Here is a 22,760-nt window from a genome sequence, read left to right as displayed (position 1 = left end):
TGTTTAATGGTCACTAAGTTAGAGGACTTGTTTTTTCCAGGAAGTATGTAGATTCTTAAAAATGATTTTTAAAATTTATGATATAAAAATATTTATCTTTTATTTTTAAGTAAGGAAACAAAACAGGCTTAATCATTCCATTATATTAACAGTTACTTTCCATGGTTTTGCCTCCTTTTTCCCATTCTGTAGCAACCAAACTCAGAAGGTTCTTCCTATTCTTCCCCATTGCCCAAATTGGAAGAGTTCTACATCTCTCTTATCCAGTCACAGCAGTCAGCAGAAGGGAGCCCGTGCGAGCTGCACAGCATGCAGATGCAGCCACAGCAGGCTCAGCTCTCTGCAGCAGCACTCGACTCACCCCCAACCATGGTGGATTCCCCAGAAAATCATTCTAGTTCAGGTAGGTGTACATAAAACTGACAAACGTGACTCACCATGTTGCTAAAAAACTTATCTTTTCCAGAACATGAATTGGAAAATGCTCACTTTGGCATTTGCCTCAAGTCCTGGGCTCAGTTGTTCCCTTTCACTTTGCCCCTCTTCTTTTCTTCCTGCAGTTTGAGAGGTGTCAGGTTTACGTACAGTAAAATTTGCCAGTTTTTACAACTCTGTGAATTTTGACAAATGTATACAGTCTTATAACTACCACCACAGTTGTGATATGGGACATTTACATGAATCCGAAAGTTTTATCGTGTTCCTGTGCAGTCAATCCCTCCCCCTGCTTGCTGGCTTCTTTCCCTTTTCTAGAATTTCATCAAGTTTATAGAGGTGTTGTTGTTTTTTAAAATAAATCTTTATTGTTCATATTATTACAAATGTTCCTCATTTTTCCCCCCCTCCATTGCTCCCCTCCACCAGGTTCCCACCCCATCCCCTGCCCTTTCCCCACCCCCCATTGTCCTCATCCATAGGCGCACAGTTTTTGTTCAGGCTCTTCCTGCACCCTTTCCCGAGAATCGACAATTCACTCCCCTTCCATACCTCTGATTCTATTATATTTACCAGTTAATATTGTTCATCAGGTTTTTTTAATTCCCTTGGCTTTTAGTTTCACTTGTTGATAGTTACATATATGTTGATCATAATTTTTATCTATATCTTCTTCCTCTTCCTAAAGAATCCCTTTCAGCAATTCATATAATTCTGGTTTGGCAGTGATGAATTCCTTTAGCTTTTCTTTATTTGTGAAACTCTTTATGTGGCCTTCGATTCTGAGTGATAGCTTTGCTGGGTAGAGTATTTTTGGCTGTAGGTTCTTGCTGTTCATCACCTTGAATATTTCTTGCCATTCCCGTCTGGCCTGCACGGTTTCTGTTGAGAAATCAGCTGACAATTGTATGGGTGCTCCTTTATAGGTAACTACCTGCTTTTCTCTTGCTGCTTTTAATATTCTCTCTTTGTCTTTTGCTCTTGGAATTTTAATGATTATGTGTCTTGGTGTGGTCCTCTTTGGATTCCCTTTGTTTGGGGTTCTGTGCGCTTCCTGGACTTGTAAGTATATTTCTAACTGTTAATAGAAGTTTTCTGTCACTATTTCTTCCAGTATTCTTTAGGTATTTTGCTCTCTCTCTTCTTCTGGGACCCCCATAATTCTGATGTTAGTTCGTTTGCAATTGTCCCAGAGGTTTCTTACACTATCTTCAATTTTCTGGATTCTTTTGTCTTCTTGCTTCTGTGGAGGAGTGTCCTCTGGCTCTTTGTGTTCCAAATCTTTGACTTGTTTCTTGCAATCTTCCATTCTGTTTTTAGGACTCTGTATATATTTTTTATTTCAGACAATGTATTCTTTATTTCTAGTTGATCCCTTTTCATATCCTCATAGGTCTCATTTATTTTATCGGCCTTTTCTAGGAAATATTTGAAAAACCTTATAAGCGTGGTTTTGAACTCTATATCCAGTTGCTTCTTTTCCTCCATTTCTTTTGTTTGTGATCTGTTTCCTTGTCTCGGCATTTTCACAGCTTCCCTGAGTTGGTAGGGTGGCTTTGTGTGCTAAGGTGTCCTATATGGTTCAGTGAATCAGCCTCCCAAGTACCTGAGGTGGACAGTCTTGGTGTAGCCCTTTGTGGGCTGTGTGTGCAGTCTAGTTGTTAAGCCTTGCTTGTTGTTGGTATCACTGAGAAGCGTTGATCTCCAAGCTAATTGACTATGAGGATCAGAAGTGTCTCAGCTAGGAGGGTTTCTGTATTCCACTTGAATGGGGCAGAGTCTCAGGGTGGCACAGACAAGCTTTGTTGAATCCCGCACAGTTGGTTGTAGGCGCGCGCACCTCTTTGGTATAGGTGCAAGCAAGCTATAGATTCCTGTCTGTCACTCCCTAGGAGAGTCCCATTCACTTCGAACGAGAAAGCTAGTCACTGGAAGGGCTTCTGTGCTCCACTTGGATGAGGCGGAGTCTCGGGTGGTGCAGACAAGATTTATTCAGCCCCTCCCTACAAGGGTCTGGTTTCTGAGTCCCGCAGTAATGGCCGATGGCTTCACACACCTCCGAGAGATCTCTGCCCACTGCCTGACAGTCTGGCCTCTCCCTCTCTGGGGCCGTCTATCAGCGCAATAGGGTGGTTCTGTTTTCCTCCTGAACAAGAAAGCCAGCCACGCATTAGCTGTCTGCCCTCTTCTTGCACCAGGAGTAAGCCAGTAGCGATCTCAGGCCGCCCTCTCCGCACTCTGCAAGCAAGCCAGCCAGCGAAGTCAGGCAGCCGCCTTTTCGCGCGCACAGTTCTTTGTACCTTCACAGTTCCTGAGGTTCACACTCCAACCACTGAGCAGCACCAGCCAGGGCTTGGCTAATTTTTATTGCACTATCTCCTTTTTATTGATTTGTAAAATATTCTTTATATAAACATAAATCCTTTGTCAAATATACAATAAAATGGGAAATATTTTCCTCCCAGTTCATGGCTTTCCTTTAATTTCTTTGGAAGAACCAAAGCTTTCATTTTGATGAAGTCAGATTTGTTGATTTATTTTTCTTTAAAGTGTTGAGTTGTTATTGTTTTTGTTTATTTTTTGTTCTATGTAGAAATCTTTTTTAACCCAAGTAAGATTTTCTCTTATATTTTCTTAGGAAGATTCTATTATTTTAGATCTTATATTTAGGTCTGTGATTCAGTTCATTGATTTTTTGCAAATGGTATGATATAAGGATCAGTGTTTATTATCATGTGTATAGTATGAAAACATTATAATAGCATACTTCCATTTTTCCCATCTCAGCTTTTGAGCTATTGTTATATATTTTACTTCTTCATATATTGTAAATCTCAAACTCCATTTTTACTGTTTTTGCTAGTCAATTTTTAAAAAAATATATTTTTTATTGATTTTTTTACAGAGAGGAAGGGAGAAAGATAGAGAGCTAGAAACGTGGATGAGAGAGAAACATCGACCAGCTGCCTCTTGCACACGCCCTACCGGGGATGTGCCCGCAATCAATGTACATGCCCTTGACGGAATCGAACCTGGGACCTTTCAGTCCACAGACCAACGCTCTACCCCTGAGCCAAGCCGGTTTTGGCCTACAGTCGATTTTTTTAAACATTAAAAATGAGAAAATTACCTTTTATTCATTTGTTATATCCAGTGTTCTCTATTTTATTGTGTAAATTAGGAAATCTGATTTTTACAGCAACCCTATTCTGTAGAGAGCCAGAAGGTAAATAGGCTATACTTACATAGGCCATATGGACTATGTTGCACATACCTCTATAATATAGCCCCAAAGAAGCCATAGATAATATACAAATGAATGAGCATAGCTGTGCTCCAATAAAAATTTATTTAAAAAACAAGTGAGTGGCTGATATTGGCCCACCGGCCGTAGTTTGCCAATGCCTGTTGTAAATCCAACTTTCCATCTGGTATTATTATTATTTTTACTTGAAGAACTTTAAATTTTCTTGTAATACAGGTCTGCTACTGGTGTATTATCTCAGCTTTCATACATTACAAAAAGTTTTTATTTTTCCTTCATTTCTTTAAAATTATTTTTTTGGACATAAAGTTATAGGTGGACAGATTTTTCAGTGCATTAAAAGATGTCACTCTGCTTGTCACTGTTTCTAGCAAGAAGTCAGTTGTCATTCTTATTTTTGTTCCTCTGTATAGTAGTCCTCCCTTATTCATGGTTTTGCTTTTTATGATTTCAGTTTTCCAGAGATTACTGATATATTTTAAATTGCATGCTGTTCTGATCCTATGCCATCCTGGTTCTTCATGCCCAAGATATGAATCATCTCTTTTCCAGCATAGTCACACTATATGCCTTAACCACCCTTTAATCACTTAGTAGCCATCTGGGTTATCAGATCAGTTATGAGGTAGAGGAAGACACACACATACACACACACACACACACACACACACACACACACACCACATTCACATAACTTTTATTACAGTATGTTAGTATTATTCTATTTTTATTATTTCTTACTGTTGTTGATCTCTTAATGTGCCTAGTTTATAAATCAAACTTTATCATTATTACACACACACACACACACACACACACACACACACACGGATATCTAGTGTTCAGTACTATTTGTGATTTTAGGCATCCACTGGGGTTCTTGAGACATATCCTTCATGGATAAATGGGGGACACTGCTGTAATGTGGTATTTTCTCTGGATGCTTTGAGATTTTCTCTCTCATTACTGGTTTGCAGCAATCTGATCATGAGGTAGCGTGGTGTGGTTCTCTTCCTATTTCTTCTGCCTGGGGTCCATTGAGCTTCTTGGTCTGTAAGTTTAGTTTCCATTAGATTTGGAAGAATTTAAATCATTATTTCTTTAAATGTTTTTTCAGTCACCCTCCACCCTTCTTTTACTCCATTTTCACATTACACATGTGATAGGCCACTTGATGTTGTGTCACAGCTCACTAATACTCTTTCTTTTTTCCCAGTCTTTCCTTCCTGTGTTTCATTTTGGATAGTTTGTATTACTATGTTTTCAAGTGTACTAACTTTTTTTTTTCATGTGTTATATGTTCTTTTCCCATTGAATATATTTTCATCTGAGGAACTATGTTTTTCATCCCTAGAGGTTTGGTCTGGATCTTTTTTATATCTTCCATTCCTCTCCTTATCAGTCATATTTTTCCTCTGCCTTCTTGAAAACTTGGCATTTCTGTAAAACAGCTATTGTCATACCCTTGACTTGCGATTCTAGCACATATATCATTTCTGCATTGTGTCATCTCTATCATTTTTTGAATCAGCCTCTATTGGTTGATTTTTCTCCTGATAACAGGTCATTTTTTTCTGCTTCTTTGCATAACTGGTAACTTTTTATTGGGTGGTGGACACTATTAACGTTACATTGTGGCCAGATCACTGCTTGACTTAAGACTCAAAGGGACCTCTCACAGACTGCCAGCTGCTTCTCTTTCCATCTCTGATACTTTCCTCCCAAATTCCAGACTTGGTCTTCTGAGCCCACTAGACGTCCAGGCTCAGTTTGGATTCTTCCTTCTGTACTGCAGGCTGGAAACCATCTCCAGTGAGCTAAGGCACTTGTGGGGCTCACTTTGATTTTTCACCTCCTCTTCGAGATCTCTGTCCTGCACATTTGTTGTCCAGGTCTGAAAGCTGTTTTTTCCCTATATTTTGTCCAGGTCTCCAGTTGCTTAAAGCAGGAAGTTTGTTTTTCAATCCTTGTTAAATTAACATCATGTCTAGAAACGGAAGTTTTGCTGTTCTTTTTAAATTTTTGATCACATGACCCTGCTTTGATATTTTTATACTTTTGGAAACCTGAGCTCACTGAAGACTTTCTGTCAAACCACATGATTGCATTAGAACACACCATTTCTTTTCCTCTCTTGTGGGCATCAATTATAGTTTTAATGATTGCAGTTTTTTTTAGAATAACCTGTCAAATCTTGAATATAATTAATTAATCAGAAATGTATGGAACATATACCACATGCTACTACTGTGGCTAGTGCTAAAGATGAGAAATGAATAAAATGTTGGATTATATCTGCTATTTTCTCTGATTTCTAAAAAATTATTATTATTTTTAAAAATATATTTTTATTTCAGTGAGGAAAGGAGAAGGAGAGAGAGATAGAAACATCAATGATGAGAGAGAATCATTGATTGGCTGCCTTCTGCATGCCCCCACCAGGGTTCGAGCCCACAACCTGGGCATGTGCCCTTGGCTGGAATCAAACCTGGGACCCTTCAATCCACAGGCTGATGCTCTATCCACTGAGTAGACAGGACTTCTCTGAATTTTTTTTTTTTAATCTATGTTTTTAAAGTATAGAGCAGTGCTTTCAAAATGTAGTCAGCATACTGATGCCAGTGTGTGAACTACACAAAATTTATATGGTGGGCTACACAAAAGAGAATTGTCTAGCTCATGTAGATTTTTTTTCTAAAGCAGGACTTTGTTAAAGAAAGCAGAATGCTGGGAAAAGCTACTTCTCTCATGGTAGGCAAGTAATAAATACTTCATAGAGCAGCTACCTTTAGTAGAACTGTCTAGAGTACACATGTAGGAATGCCTAGCATTCCCCTTTATGGATATTTGGAACTCTGAGAAATATGAGTTCCCAGCAATTTATTTCACTTAAAAGGCCCTTCCTTCCTTACTGTGCACGGATTCATGCATCTGTGGGGTCCCTTGACCTGGCCTGCACCTTCTTGCAATCCAGGACCCCTTTGGGGGATGTTGGAGGCCCGGTGCACAGACTGAAACCAGCCATCTGACATCCTCTGAGGGGTCCCAGAATGCTAGAGGGCATTCTGCAAAGTTGTTGTTGCTCAGCAGCTCCTGTGTTGAGTGTCTACCCCCTGGTGGTCAGTGCTCGTCATAGCTCCCGGATGATCAACTGGTCGGCCAGTTGCTTAGGCTTTGAGATATATATATATATATATATATATATATATATATATATATATATATATATATATTATTTTTCAATCACAGTTTACATTCAGTGCCATTTCACACCAGTTTCAGATGTACAGCAAAGTAACCAGAACAGAGTGGTCCTGACTGGCCCTACACCTCATTATCGCACCATCATTTACTATATTCTCCATGCTGCAGTCCACATCTCTGTGACTAGTCTACAACTACCAATTTCTACTGCTTAATCCCTTAACCAAAAAAGGTTCTTTCTTCTTAGTTGAAACTAATTTCTAAAGAATTTATGTTATAGCTGATAACTGGTTTTTAGAACTTCATAGCAACCACAGTCTTGGTCAGTTTTATTTTTACACGGTCATAGACTTGGAATTGGGACCACTTTGGCAATAGACAATGGCCAGGGAAGGAAATAGAGCGCTTCAGGACACTTCCCTGGGATTGGAATTATATCTAATCTTTGGATATAAGATGAGGTGCCTTAGAAAGAAAATTTACTTTCCTTGTTCAGGGTGCTCTTTTTTCTCTCTCTTTTTGCCCTCATCCAGATAGGAGTTTATTTTATCTCAAAGCATGATTCCTCATCCTCATTTCCTTTCCACTTGTTGATTAGTTTCTAAGTCTCATCCTCTCTGATTTTTCATTGGTTCTTATCACCACCTAACAGATGATGTTTATAACACACAATAGAGATCTAGAATAGGAGAGAGAAGGCCGTGTGAGAATCCCTTGAAAAGACTTGTGCTTTCTTTCTTTTTCAGTGGAAAGCTCTCCAGAGAGCCTAAAGAATGAAGATTTTTCTAGTAGCCATGCTATCACAGTGTTCAAAGATAAAAGCTATGGAGCCATGGACCAGCTCTCTTTGATTTTGTCTCCTGAGCACCAGATTTCTCAGAAACTCTACATTCCTCGAAGTACAGCCACTGCTGCCTTAGGAGCTGCTGCCCGGTTAGCCACATCCAGGAGCTTCCTACACTGGTACCCCAGTGTGAAAAGGATGGAAGCATGAGAGAGGGGAGGATGAAGGAGGGAGGAAGGGAGAAGGGGAGAAAATAAACCCACTGCTCAAGACTTGGTGATTTTCCAGGCCAAAAATAAGAGGAAATATTGAGACAAAATAGTATTTTGATAGTTGAGGCCTTTGTCTCTCTGTGACTGTGTGTTATCTTTATTGTGCTAATAGTCCATTTTGTTGTGTAAGTATTGGTATTTATTGTTAATTTTTTATTGATGTTGTTTTTTATTCGTATAGTTTTGTTCACCTTTGTTTAATGTATTACTTTAATGGAGTTTTTATATTTGTTGTTTCTTTATGTTGCTACATATAAATGTTTTTCTTATACGTATCATGACTGATAAATGAAAACTGAAAAACTAAGGTTTTGTGATCTATATTTAGTAAGATAAAAATTATCTCACATCTCTATCTCCAGGGGGAGGAAAAGGATGTCTGAATCTTGAAGCTGCTTTTTCTATTCATTTGCAAACTTCTCTATCAGAGAAAGAATTCAGGGCTTGACTTTTTGCCATCTGTATTTCTTTAAAATACTAGGATCAGTAAGAAAATCCACATCTGAAGCTTTGGTCATAGAAATACTTTTACATTTAAAAAAATTTAGCTGTCACCCTAACCAGTTTGGCTCAGTGAATAGAGCATCGGCCTATGGCCAGAAGGGTCCCAGGTTCTATTCCGGTCAGGGACATGTACCTTGGTTGCGGGTACATCCCCAGTAGGAGGTGTGCAGGAGGCAGCTGATTGATGTTTTTCTCTCATCAATGTTTCTAACTCTCCTCCCTCTCCCTTTCTCTCTGTAAAAAATCAATAAAAAAATATTTTTTTTAAAAAAGCTGTCTCTTAGTATAGGCAATTCTTTGGCGATAACTGAATTAGAGGCTGACTGTTGGAACTGAGCTGAGCCTTCTTTGTAGTCATCACTGTTCCCAGGAGCCTTAATGTTGCAGTAGTTAAACCATGGTATTTAAGCATTTATATAACATTATGTTCTCTGAAGTCCAATTGTGTGAAATATTATCTGACCTATTAATATAAAATGTTATATGACCTGTTCTCACTTTCTTAGCCCCTCTCCTGCAGCCTCCTGCTTTAGCATTAAACAGAGAGCTGGCCCCTGGTTCCTTTCTTTCTTCCTACAATAAGGAATCTCTCTTTCCTTCTCGGCTACTTAACCAGCACAATATCCACTGAGGAAGGGAGTGAGATGACAGTGGATATGGAAATGCACTTAAATTTATAATCTTATTGGCTGAAACTTCTTTCTTAGAAGTAAGTACTCATAAAACAAAGTTAAACCCAGAGTCGCTAACTAATGGTAGTTTTTGGTTTAAAAACCTTAGAAAAAAAAACGTGTACTGCAATAAAATTTAAAAATCTAGATTCACCTTTAATTCCAATTATCTCAAAAAATGATATAACAATTAACCAAAAAAAAATAGTAAACTGGAAACATCATTGGCCCACTGGAAAGAATAGTTACTCATTTGGATTTTTGTGATTTTATATCAAGACATTTTTTATTGGAGAAGACATTTGAAGAGTTACACGGAAGGTCAATAAATGGTCAATGTGGCAGTTAAATGGCATATGTGATATTGTCATAGGGCCTGGGAAAGCTTTGTTTTTTCTGTAAGTTTAGGTAATTATTCACAATTTGTTTCTAAAGAAGAAAATTTATCTTAGAATTCTTTCTTAAAAGAAGAAACCAAGTTTGAGTAACATACTCCACTTGTCCAGATGGGCAGTCATTGGGTTCGTGGTCAGGTAAATTTGGTAGAAGCAATATTTACATTTTCCTCTGAAAAGCATTCAGCTACCATTAGGAACTCTGCCAACACTGAGTAACCTGGCAGTGACTGTTATGCTTTGCCAGTTAGATAGGGATTAGGGAATCCCTGTGTGAAGGCTCTTTCAGAATCCTATCCAATTGCAAATGCCCTGATAGAGAAGAATCATTTAGTAGACAGTGCCATCTCACACTGTCTGTCAACATTCTTAGAAACCTATTTAATAATTAACAGTTAATATCCTGGTTGAGTTAGCAGAGTGAATAATGGACCTTTGAGTGGCTTTATATTTTGACCACTTGGCTTTGACTAGGACAGCCAATCTGCCTATCTGTTTACCTGACTTCTCCCAAAAGGTGGGCTTTGTTTGGTGTAGTTAAAGCATGAAACAAATTTAATGGGTCATTTGAAGATGAGTAAATAGGTCTCTGTTCAATTGGAACAGCACAAAGAACTGTTCAAAAGTTAGGTAGATGCTCCATGGTTTAGGGTTAAGTTACTTATATTTTATTGTTAAAACATCCCCACTTCCCACAGATTTGGTGTTAAGGATCTATTAGAAATAATGGAGGTCCCTAACAAACGTTAACCGGGAAGTAGGAGCCTGAGGTGTGTGTGAGGGAATGGGGGTGAGAACATGCAGGAAATTCTTGGTTATAAACTCTATAGGGGTGGAAGAGGGAGTGGCTTTACTAATAGATCTCAGATTTTGACTCCAGTGGCTTGTCGCCAATACCCCTCTTCCTTCTAAAAGCACCATGGGTATCAAAAAAAGGGGTCATTCCAGCTACAGCTAGCCATGCATGCCTCTTCCCTCTGAGTTTCACTCATTGAGGTGCCAGTTGTCCATTTCAAGGCGGGGGAGGGGTAACTAGAGGCTTCAGCCAGCAGTCAGACTATTTCTGAGAGATTTAGGATTATAGAAATTTGATCTAGAAGGGACCTTAGATGAAGACACTTGAAGCCTAGAAAGACTGACTTGCCTCCAGTCACACTGCTTAAATTCCCATATCTGCTGACCCGTCGCTCAGTGCTCTCTCCACAGGAAAACATTGGAACTCTTGCTTGTGACGTTTAAATGACTTGATGCGAGATTTCTTCTGGATTTACCTACAGTGTGTCGTAGGTAAATCCAGAAGAAAGGTGGTTCTGATAGCTGAAGAAACACCCCTGGTTTTGGAAGGGAGGGCATGGTGGATTTGCTAAGAGCTCATATTCTTGAACATGGATAGCTTAAATAGCAGTGGACTAGTTGTACTGAAGAACCTGGAAGGGGCCCGGCTGGCATGGCTCAATGGCTGAGTGCTGACCTATGAACTAGGAGGTCACTGTTGATTCCGGGTCAGAGCACATGCCTGGATTGTGGGTTTCATCCCCAGTAGGGGGCATGCAGGAGGCAGCTGATAGATGATTCTCATCATTTGATGTTTCTATTTCTCTCTCCCTCTCCCTTCTTCTCTGAAATCAATAAAAATATTTTTTTTAAAAAACATCTGGAAGAGGGCTTTGTAAGAAATGAAAAACCAACATCTTATAAAGCCAACTTCCTGAAGCTTCCTATTAATGTTTATACTGTGTAGCAAGGCTTTTCTAACCAACTTCTGATGTCATTTCAGACTTAAATTCATCCTGTTTATATATACAGTGCCACAGATGGTATTATTCATAATTTTGCAGGAGCCATCACTAAAAATTTCATTTCTTATAGCCCATTAAGATCTTGATGTTTTCCAAGGCTATAGGAAATGAAATTCAGATTTTGATGTTATCAACTAAACCTGTCTATTTACTTTGAACTTAGCCCTATTCATTTGTCTCATATTGTTAGTCACCAGTCAACCTACTAAGTTTTTGGAGTCATCCAATTGGAACCAGAATACGTAAACTCTGCTGTTTGAACCATGTAGACAGAAATGGTTTTAACTTCGCAGTCAAGGACTGCTCTGATATTTAGAACCATGACTGATTGGTGTGCCACTTTTCACAAGAAATCCTTTGATCTACCCCAAAACTGAGTGGAGAATTTATACACAGCTAAATTTTCTTGGTTATAAACATAGTTTTCAGGAAATGCTTTTAGCTTTCTGTTTTACTTTAAATTTTGTTTTATATTATTGTTTAAAATTTTTAAAAAATATATTTTCCTGTGGAGAAGGCACCGAGTCAGCAGATAGGGAATTTAAGTAGTGTGACTGGAGGCAAGTCAGTCTTTAAAAATATTTTTTAATTTATGGAAAAATGGTCCTACAACAATTTGTTTAATATTCTTGAGGCAATTTAGATAAATTGGTGAGGAAACCAAATTTATGAATCTTTGCTCTTTAAACTTTTGTTACAGAACAAACATAACTATTGGGATTAAGGAATTATTATTAGCCTAATCTTTGGCATTTGTAACAGCATTTTGCTTGCTTGCTTTAAATATTTATGAAGTTGGAATTGGTTTTGTCAAAAATGTCTAGGCCCTGTTGTTTTTTTAAATTAGCTTTTTGTTATAATGATTCTGCAGAAATGAAAACTTGCACCTAAATATGTGACTGAAAGAACTTGAGTAAAATACAAAATTTCCTTGTGTAATTGTGAAAACAGAGATTTGATATTCTTCTCGACTAAAATATTTGTCTTTATTTTTGGCACGACCTCTTTATTCTTACTTTGGCCTTTGTAGACCTTTGCTATATTGTAGATAAATACCTATATTCCATTAAGTTGGAAATTAACTCGCACTGGAACCACTTCTTAAATATCTGGCAGTCACATTTCTAAGACTTGTTTTCTCACGTTTATAGGAACATATCAAACCCTTATAAGCCATCTTCCAGTTTCTTAAATTCTTAAATTACTGAATACCAGTCCTTGTCACATCTGGTGGCTGCATTGCCTTGATTTCCTGAAGCCACATTCAGAGCCTTTGCTGCAGGAATTCTTCTGCCTAAAGCAGATTAGTTACTGGTGGTCCTCACACTCCTCTGGTGACGTTTCCTACAAACATTTCTTTCATCTGTCATCCCACTGGACTCTTAGGTAGAAACCAAAGACTGCTAAGTTCATAACTTAATAGAAAAATTACTTCTTGACAAAGCATCCTGTTACTGTAGGATGGTACTTGATACTCATGGAAAGCCTCCTCTTACACCACACATATGAAAATGCCTGTCAGGTAAATAAAACTCTGTGTGTATCAATTAGGATGCTATTAAGCAGAGCATATCCCTGAGGGATGTTCAATATTTCCTCCTCATGATACCTTAATGGGTATGTTTCCCCTTTGCTTAGCAGGATGAAACTTAAGCAAAGATACATGACATGGGCTAGAGCCAAAGGTTTATCCTTGTATGAGTTTTAAAAGTAACAGTGTTCCTGTACTGATCAGAGTAGGGCAGTTAAACAAATTGGGAGTAGAGAAGTGGAACATTTGGTTGTAACATCTCACATTTTAGGTAGTGGAACATCTGTTATGGTCAAGTAGAATGGGTTTTTCAGCAATCTTTTCTTCAATTGGTGTAGATTTATATTTGTTAAACTTTTTAGATTCAAAAACATAACTCCTTATCTGGGTTCTACTTGGAATTGGTCCAATTGTTGACTTTCCCAGGATTCATGAGACTCAGGGAAGTTGCCTCAAAAACTTAAGAGAAAAATTGTGAGTTTAACAATAATAGCCAAATCAGTCGTAGAAAACACCATGTAATTATCAGTACTGGCTTTACTTAAGATCTTTTCAGATTTGCAGTCATTCAACGTATTGTGAAAATGAATTTGTTGTAGCAAGCCTAGAGTTCTATGGAATTTTTGTCAAGTCTCTCAGCTAAGTTGAAAGAAATTCATGCTCACTGGTCCTGCTTTGTCCTTGGACCAGATCATAAACATGGGATACTCCTGAGATAGAGTCCTGTTAAAGACCACATCCTTGAGCAACTTGGTAGAGCCCTCTGTCATGAATTTAATGTTTAAGAATTTCCAAGTTCTATATGCTATGGGAGAGTGATCCCTAACCTTTGGTGGGGTCATTAACTTTATTTTAAATAAATATCAAGCACTGTCTGTCCAGAAAGCACACATTGTTCCCTAATCTTAGGAATCCATGACTCCTGAAACCCTCTTTACACTTTCTTGGACAGAAAAAAAAGTGAGAAAAATCTTCCTCCCCTGTCCCACCTCTATCCCTGTATTCCCTGCCACCACCCACTATTGCCTCAGATATAAACCCAGGAGTAGAATCATCCTTGACTGCTCCCTGCCCTTCATTGCCACAGTCAAATCAGATTCTATCTCCTGAGTATCTCATTAGTCGGCCTGTTTTCCTGCAGACCTGCTGCCACTAACATAGGCCAAGCCACCTTCCTGTCTTTTCTGGCACATAGTAGAATTTCAGTCAGTCTTATTGAGTGAATGAATAAGTAAACAGGACAAAGTATAAGATATAAATAAGGTCCATTGAAACCTTGATCTCTTTTCTACATTGCTATGTTCTGAATATAAAACAGAAGGCTTGGATGGGAAGAGTCTGATCACACACAAGCAACATCCCATTTAAACTTTGTACTTAGCATTAAAGTACGTGCCCTCCAGATAAGAACTATTATTCTGCACAAACCATATTTGATTTCTTTTCTAGTTTGGTTTGTAAAAGAAAGTATTAAAGAAAAAAAAAGCAGTTTGACATTTGCAGGTTCTCAACAATCAGCCTCTCACCCTCCTTTTGAAAAGTTTGATTTACCAGCTCGTAAACCCTTTTCACAAAGGTGGTGCCGAAAGCGAAGAAGGAATCCCCTGCCCCTCCCAAGCCAAAGCCAAAGCCAAAGCAAAGACTTTGAAAGCAAAGAAAGCAGTGTTGAAAGGTGTCCACGGCCACACGAAAAAGAAGATCCGAATGTCACCCACCTTCCGATGGCCAAAGACACTAAGGCTCGGGGGGCAGCCTAAAGAGCTCGGAAGAGCGCACCCAGGAGAAACAAGCTTGACCACTACGCCATCATCAAGTTCCCCCTGACTATCGAGTCAGCCATGAAGGAGACAGAAGACAATAATACACTTGTGTTCACTGTGGATGTCAAGGCCAACAAGCACCAGCTCAAACAGTCTGTGAAGAAGCCCTATGACACTGATGTGGCCATAGTCAACACCCTGATCAGGCCTGATGGTGAGAAGAAGGTATATGTTCGACTGGCTCCTGACTATGATGCTTTGGATGTTGCCAACAAAATTGGAATCATCTAAACTGAGTCCGGCTGCCTAATTCTAAATATTAAAATTTTACACTGTAAAAAAAAAAGTTTGATTTACAAAATTGGCATCTTTTAGTTTATCATCTTTTATTTTTAAATTTTTGTTTTGTTCTAAAAGTCAAATGAAATAGCTTTTCTTTGGAGATTAGGTTTTGCTCTCTCCTCACTGCTAGGTGGCGCGCTAGGACAGGAATTCTGGTGCTAAGTCCTGTGCTAATAAAATAAAATTTCTTTCCTTGAAATATTTGGTTCCATGGCCCATCGTTTCAGAGTTGGAAATGAAACTTGGAACTCGCTTTGTCTAACCTCTCTTTACTTGTAAAAACAAGTCGTGGCATTAGTGAATCCTTTGAGAAGTAAGGGTCTTAGAGTAATTTACAATTCCTCCTAATTTAATCCTGCTGGAAGCTGCCACAGAGCTTTCTGTGTTCACAGAACTTAGACTTTAACATTGCCTGTCCGTCTGTCTGTCTTTATTGCAAAAGGTGGTGTGGAAACACCCACCAGCCCCTCATCTTATTCGGAAGCTACAGCGACTAATTCTATCTTGCTCCACTGAAGAAGTTCAATGGGAAAGAGTCACCTTTCCATCTTTCCTTTGGACTTTCCAAGTAGATATGTTTTTTACCTCCTTTATAAGTTTCAGTTGTAGAGAAACGCAAAATTCTTATAATTTAAACACATTTTGAGTCTTTAGAAGGATTTTTTTTCCCCTGGGTGTTAAATTATGGATGGCTGTATATTTTCTGGAGGAAAGTTCTTAGCCGCCTCAGATTCTCAAAAATGATTAAGAATGCCTGCAGAAATTCTGCATCCTGAGTTAATAAGCCTAATAAGCTTTCTGGGTTTTCTGGGAAGATGGAAAACAACTACTAACCTTTGTGACTCACTTTCAAGTGAAAACAAGCAACTTCTGTGGTGCAGAAGTGGGCTTAGCTTACAACAAGATCTTGAGTCAGTTATGATAACCATCACTTGTGCACAGGTTTACGTATCACAAAGCAGCAGACACTGCCATCAAAAGTGAATGAGTTTAGATCCATTAACACAAGGATAGATGGGAAGTTATAAGTTCAGTACCCTGTTCACTCTGGGTAGCAGTGCATTTACAAAAGAGGTAGACCAGCATTTATGAGAGGATTGGTTGAATATTAACAGCTTTATTGAGTGCTGCAAGTGGGTTGTTCCAAGTGCTTTATGTAGATTATCTCACTTAATCTTTCAACAACACCATGGGGTGGGTATTACTATTATTCCCATTTTACAGATAAGAAAATTGAAGCACAGAAAGGTTAAGTACCAGGTATCTTGCCCACACTAGGACAAATTCATATTGCATCATATTAACAGTGTATGCCATATCCTTTACATATTTTATTTAATTCTCACAGTGTCCCAATTGCTATTCCTTTTTTATAAGAAGAGAAACTTAAGGCTGAGAAAATTAAGTAATTTACCCAAAGTCACATCTAGTAAGTGGCAGGAACGAAATATGTCTGATTCCTCTAGAGCAGTGGTTCTCAACTTTTCTAATGCCGAGACCCTTTAATGCAGTTCCTCATGTTGTGGTGACCCTCAACCATAAAATTATTTTCGTTGCTACTTCATAACTAATTTTGCCACTATTATGAATCGTAATGTAAATATCCGTGTTTTCCGATGGCCTTAGGCAACCCTGCTGGCAGTTCTCAATCTGTGGGTCACTGCTGTAGAGCCTAAGACCATGACCCACAGATTGAGAACTGCCAGCAGGGTTGCCTAAGACCATCGGAAAACACGGATATTTACATTACGATTCGTTTGTATCACCAGTAGGGACCTCTCTCCTGAACTCCATAGTAAAATGGTTATTTGACCTCTTCACTCCGATGTCAAACTTAGCCGTTTCAACATGGAGCTCAATATCCTCATCCCATCCGCATCAGATCACACCACCTACAGTCTTCACTAACCCAGGTGATTGCAACTCCCTCCGTCTAACTACACAGCCAGGATCCTCAGAGTTGTCACTAACTCTTCCCTTTTCTTTCCTGCTCCACACCCAGTCAGACAGGATATCCTTTTGGCTGTGCCTTCAAAATGTATCTGGAACACTCATCGGTTTGGCTCAGTGGATAGAGTGTCGGTCTGCGGACTGAAGGTCCCAGGTTCGGTTCCAACCAAAGGCACATGCCTGAGTTGTAGGCTTGATCCCCAGTACGGGGCATGCAAGAGGCAGCTGATCAATGATTCTCTCTCATCATTAATGTTTCTCTCTCTCCCTCTTCCTTATTCTCTGAAAACAATAAAAATATATTTTTAAAAAATGTATCTGGAATCTGGCCCCTTCTCTCCACCTGCACTCCTGCCACCTGGTCTGAATCAACACCAGCATCTGATGCCCCTGCTTCCTACTTGCTCTTTCACTCTTTTCCACAAGGCACCCCAGGAGCCCCTCCTCTGCCCAGACCCTCCCAGGACTCCCAGTTTTAGTCAGAGCTCCTACATGGTCTTCATGTGGTGTTGCCAGATAAATGCAAGATAGCCAGTTAAATTTAGATTTCAGATAAACAGCAAGTAGATTTTTTAGTATCTCTCATGCAATGTTTGGGACATAGTTATATTTTTAAAATATTCATTATCTGAAATTCACATTTAACTGGTAATTCGTATTTGCTAAATCTGCCAACCCTACTGACAGGCCCTACGTGATATGTGCCTCCCATTATCTATCTGACCTCACCTCCCACAATCTCTTCCTTACCCTTTTCAATACCCACACTAACCTTGCTTTCCTTGAGTCCAAACAGGCAGCTCCCACCTCTGGGCTTTGCCTTGGCTGTTCTCCCACCAGTATCTGCATCTTCTCAGAGATGTCATTTTGGAAATTGCTACTCATCCTGATCCCTCCTACTCTCCTTTACTTTTTTTCCCATAGCACCTACTTTTAAAACACAATATAACTGTTTACTGTCTGTCTCCAACAACCACATTATGAATTCCACAAGGCATGTGTTTGTCCATTTTGTTCATTATTGTATCCTAATAGACTAAAACAATAGCACATGGGTACACAAATAATTGTTGAATGAATGAGTGATTTCAAAAGCTTATGCTCCTTTCCACTGCATTATATCCCCTCGATTTCAACTTGTCTTATGACAAATATTTGAAGAACCTTAGCGAGTCTAATCCGGAGAGGAGATATTGGCCATGGTGGGGAGTGCACTTACCTCCCAGTTGTTATGGTCCTTCTGGAGCATTCTGGGTCAAGGCACGGGATTGACCACACTCTGCCCAGGCAATTACCGTGTCCCCAGATCTCAGCATTACCTCCTAACATAAAACTTGTTTATTTTCTGTATGCCAGGCCCTGTACAAAACTCCAAGGATATGAGAATAAGCAAGATCATTCCTACCTAGAAAGACCTTACCGTGAGGTGGAAGTTCCTGCCTGTCCGATACAGTGAAAGGGAATTAATTGGACCTCTCTAGTCGCATTTGCCCCTTTCCAAAGAAAGAACTACAGCTTCCAATCTCCATTGTACCTTGTCATCTCCCAGCTTCCAAGTCCCCTTTGTATCTTATATCTCCCCTAGGATTTTTTCTACTCTGGTAAACCCCAAGAGGAAAAACAAAGTGAATATTAAGCAGGGGCAGGGAGAAGAACATCTGCTCTAACCTCCCTGTGACCCCAGTGCAGTAGCTCAGCGGAGATAAATTAAAGCGAGCGCAGGAAGCCTGTTGGCGTCATTCGAGACTGACGCCAACAGGAAGGTGGAACAGGAGAAGGAGAATGTGTGAGTGTACACATGGGCACAGAGAAACAGATTTGCTGCTGAAAATCATTTTCCTCCACAACGTCTTAGGAGGGGGGATAAAACAAAATATGTTATGCCTGAGATGATAATGTTTACTCAATAGCCTGGTATGAATTTTCAACCCACCTTATTCCCGCACTCCTATGTTCCTGAATTATTGATTTGAGTCATTACCACCTTCATAGGCAATTGCTAAGTAAAAAAAAACTAGGGCAACCGAAACTGGTTTGGCTCAGTGGTAGAGCATCGGTCTGCGGACTGAAGGGTCCCAGGTTCAATTCCGGTCAAGGGCATGTACATTGGTTGCGGGCACATCCCCGGTGGGGGGTGTGCAGGAGGTGGCTGGTTGATGTTTCTCTCTCATCGATGTTTCTGGCTCTCTATCTCTCTCCTTTCCTCTCTGTGAAAAATCAATAATATATATATATATATATATATATATATATATATATATATATATATATATTTTTTTTTTTTTTAAATCTAGGGCAGTTTACAGGCATGTAATAGTAACATGACTAAAATGCAGAAACTGAAAGATGGAGAGAGAATTATCTGGCGGCAGACGGCTTTCTCTTCTTCCTTCTCCCGTCTCTCTAGATGCACCTTGACATGTACTAGTCGCTAAATGAGAGGCTGTCATCTTCTAATTCAATGAACATTTACTTCGGGCTTGTTTGACGCAGGCTCTGTAGCTTCCTGTTTCCACGGTAAAAAAAAAAAAAAAAAAAAAGAGCTCATCCTTTACTAAAAGAAGACGACGCCTGTTGCAGCTGACCAGACATGGAGGGGATAAACAGTAGCCCTGGGGATAAACTCAATGACAGTCACGCCAGTAGCAAGAATTTGTTCTTGCCGAGACCGGTTTGTCTCAATGGATAGAGCCTCAGCTTGGGGTCTGAAGGGTCCCGGGTTCGATTCCGGTCAAGGGCATGTACCTTGGTTGCGGGCATATCCCCAGTAGGGGGTGTGCAAGAGGCAGCTGATAGATGACTCTCTCTCATCGATGTTTCTAGCTCTCTATCTCTCTCCCTTCCTCTCTGTACAAAATCAATAAAAATATATTAAAAAAAGAAAAGAAAGAAAATAATTTTTTCTTGTGAAAATGACCAGCTGTCTCAAGACACCTTTGGTGACAACCTGGGTTCTACGGGGAAATCCTATCCCTGAGAGATCTTATAAAGCAGAGCTGTCCCAGCAAAATTGGGAGGGAGCCATATTCATCCCCAGCATTCTCTGATTTTCATTTTCAGCTCTTTTCCCTCTGACCTTTGTTCACTGTATGCCATGACAAAGTTCCCCTGCCCTGTATCCATAGTTTACGGTTTTTTTGTTCGTACGTTTGTTACTTTTTTACTTTTTAGTATTCCATGAGTGGAATCATATGGTTTTTGTTCTTTTCCGTTTGACTTACTCCACTTAGTATAATACCCATAAGATCTGTCCATGTTGTCACAAATGACAATATTATATCTTGTCTTATGGCTGAGTAGCATTCCATTGTATTATGTACCTCATCTTCTTTACTCATTGATCTGTTGATAAACACTTAGGTTGTTTTTATATTTTGACTATTGTAAATAATGCTGCAAAGAACATAGGGGTATGCAAGAGCTTTTCAATCTAGTGTTATCATATTCTCTGAATTAATACCCAGAGATGAATTACTGGATACTATAGAAGCTCTAAGTCTTTGGAGGAATCTCCATACTGTTTTTCATAGTGATTGTTCCAATTTACAATCCCACCAACAGTGTGTGATGTTCCCTTTTCTCCACATCCTACACTTATTTTTTTATTTTTTTTATATTAGCCATTCTAACAGGTGTGAGGTGATAGCTTATTGTGGTATTGATTTAATTTCCCTAATAATTAGTAATATTGAACATCTGTTCATGTGCCTTTTTGCCATCTATATACCTTCAATAGAAAAATTTCTGTTCTAATCCTCTGACAATTTTTTAATTGTGTTGTTTCTTTTCTGTTGTTGAGTGGTATAAGTTCTTTATATACTTAAGTTATTAAACCTCTTATTGGAAATAGGTTATGCAAATATATTTTCCCATTCAGTTGGTTGCCTTTTTGTTTTGTTGATGGTTTCCTTTGCTATATAAAACTTTTAGTTTGATGTAGTCTCATTTCTTTACTTTTGTTTAACTTGCCTTTGGAGTCAAATTCGCAAAAACACCAAGACCAATGTCAAAGGACACATTTTAACTTGAGGAATAGGTTCTAAGAGAAATATTTGTAGAAATAATGGCCAAAAACTTCCCAAATTTGATACAAAATAAAACCCAAATGGACTCCAATCAAATAAGCTCAAACACATTCACACCTAGACACATCGTAATCAAGCCATCCAAAGATAAATAATATTAAAAGCAACAAGAGAGAAGTAATTCATCACATACGAGGAATCCTCAAATAGCTTGTTTCTCATCAGAAACTATTGGGACCAGAAGGCAATGAGATGACCTATTCGAAATGCTGAAATAAAAAGACTGTCAATAAAAATTCTATAGCCAGTAAAAATATCCTTTGAAAATGAGTGAGAAATTATGACATTCCAAAATAAATTAAAAATTGAGTTTGTTATTAGCAGACTTGCTCTGTAAGAAATAATATAATGAACTCATGCTGAAAAGACATTAGACAGTAACTCAAATCCACACGAAGAAATAAAGAGCACTAGTATTGGTAACTACATAGACAAATATATAAGATGCTAAAATATATTTTGTTTCACTGTTTTTCTTCTTATTTAAAATACAAATGTATAAGGTAATAATTATAAATTTTTATTGATGGATATGTAATGTATAAAAATGTAATTTGTATGAAAACAGTAGCATGAAGAAGGAGGGAAATGGCACCATATAGGTAAAGAGAACCAGCAGGATATTCATTCATTCATTCATTCATTCATTCATTCATTCTGAGTTGGTTTATGTGATCATGGAATCTGACAGATCCCAAGATTTGCAGGGTTAGTCAACAAGCTGAAAACCCAGGAGAGCCAATGGTGTAGTTCATGTGTGAAGGCCAGCAGGCTCAAGACCCAGGAAGAGCCAGTGTTTCAGCTCAAGCCTGAAGATAAGAAAAAGCCAATGTTCCAGTTTAAAGACCATCAGGCAGGAGAATCACCTGTGACTCAAGAGAAAAATCACTCCTTCTGTTCAGTTCAGGTCTTCTACTGATTACATGAGGTCCACCTACACCTGGGAGAGTTATCTGCTTTATTCAATCCATGAAATTTAAATGTTTATCTCATTAAAAAAAAAAACCACACACACGCACACAAAAACCTTAAAGAGATACCCACCCAGAATGTTTGACCAAATACTAAAAAACATGGCCCAGTCAAATTTTTACATAAAATTAACCAACACACTACTGAATTGAAAGTTGGCATTAATCTGAAGTATTTGCTATAATTTAGGACACCTGTTGCCAACCGATGGTCCATGGACCACTGGTGGCCTGTGAGGTCTGAAAGGTTGGCAACGGCTGATTTAGGATGTTAATTGTAATCCTTATAGCAACCACTAAAATATTAACTAAAAATATATACAGAAACCACATGATTATCTCAATAGATAAAGAAAAGCATTTGCCATAATCTAATACCCTTTTATTATTAAAACTAGAAATAGAGGAACTTCCTCAACTGACTAAGGGCCTTGAAGAAAACCCACTGGTAACATTGTACATAGTGGTGAAAAACCGAAAGCTTTCCCCAAAAGATCAGGAACAAGACAATATGTATACTTGTGTGACTTCTATTCAACATTATACTGGAGGTTCAAGTTTGGACAATCAGATAACTAAAACAAATAAAAGGCATTCAGATTAGAAAAGTGGAAGAAAATCTATCTCAATTTGTATATAACATGATCTCATATAACTGAAAACCCTAATAAACACACATAAAACTTATTAGAGCTAAGAAACAAATTCAGCAAGGTTTCAGATATAAGATCCATATACAAAAATCAATTGTTTTACTTTACACTAGCAATGAACAATCTGAAAATGAAATTA

The 22,760-nt window shown here is 38.6% G+C and overlaps 1 protein-coding gene across 1 annotated transcript in view; it reads left to right on the top strand.

The window, feature by feature from the left end:
• Positions 1 to 8,493, top strand: part of TDRD5 (tudor domain containing 5) — a 45,824-nt gene extending 37,331 nt beyond the window's left edge. The window contains exons 16-17 of the mRNA XM_036442351.2: positions 193 to 403; positions 7,651 to 8,493. Of these exons, the coding sequence (XP_036298244.1) occupies positions 193 to 403; positions 7,651 to 7,898 (459 nt within the window). The 3' untranslated portion in view covers positions 7,899 to 8,493. The remainder of the gene's footprint in view (positions 1 to 192; positions 404 to 7,650) is intronic.
• Positions 8,494 to 22,760: the final 14,267 nt, after the last annotated feature.

This window comes from Pipistrellus kuhlii, unplaced genomic scaffold, assembly GCF_014108245.1.
Source record: "Pipistrellus kuhlii isolate mPipKuh1 unplaced genomic scaffold, mPipKuh1.p scaffold_m20_p_18, whole genome shotgun sequence".
Classification (NCBI taxonomy): Eukaryota; Metazoa; Chordata; class Mammalia; order Chiroptera; family Vespertilionidae; genus Pipistrellus; species Pipistrellus kuhlii.
This window is presented reverse-complemented; position numbering and strand designations above follow the sequence as displayed.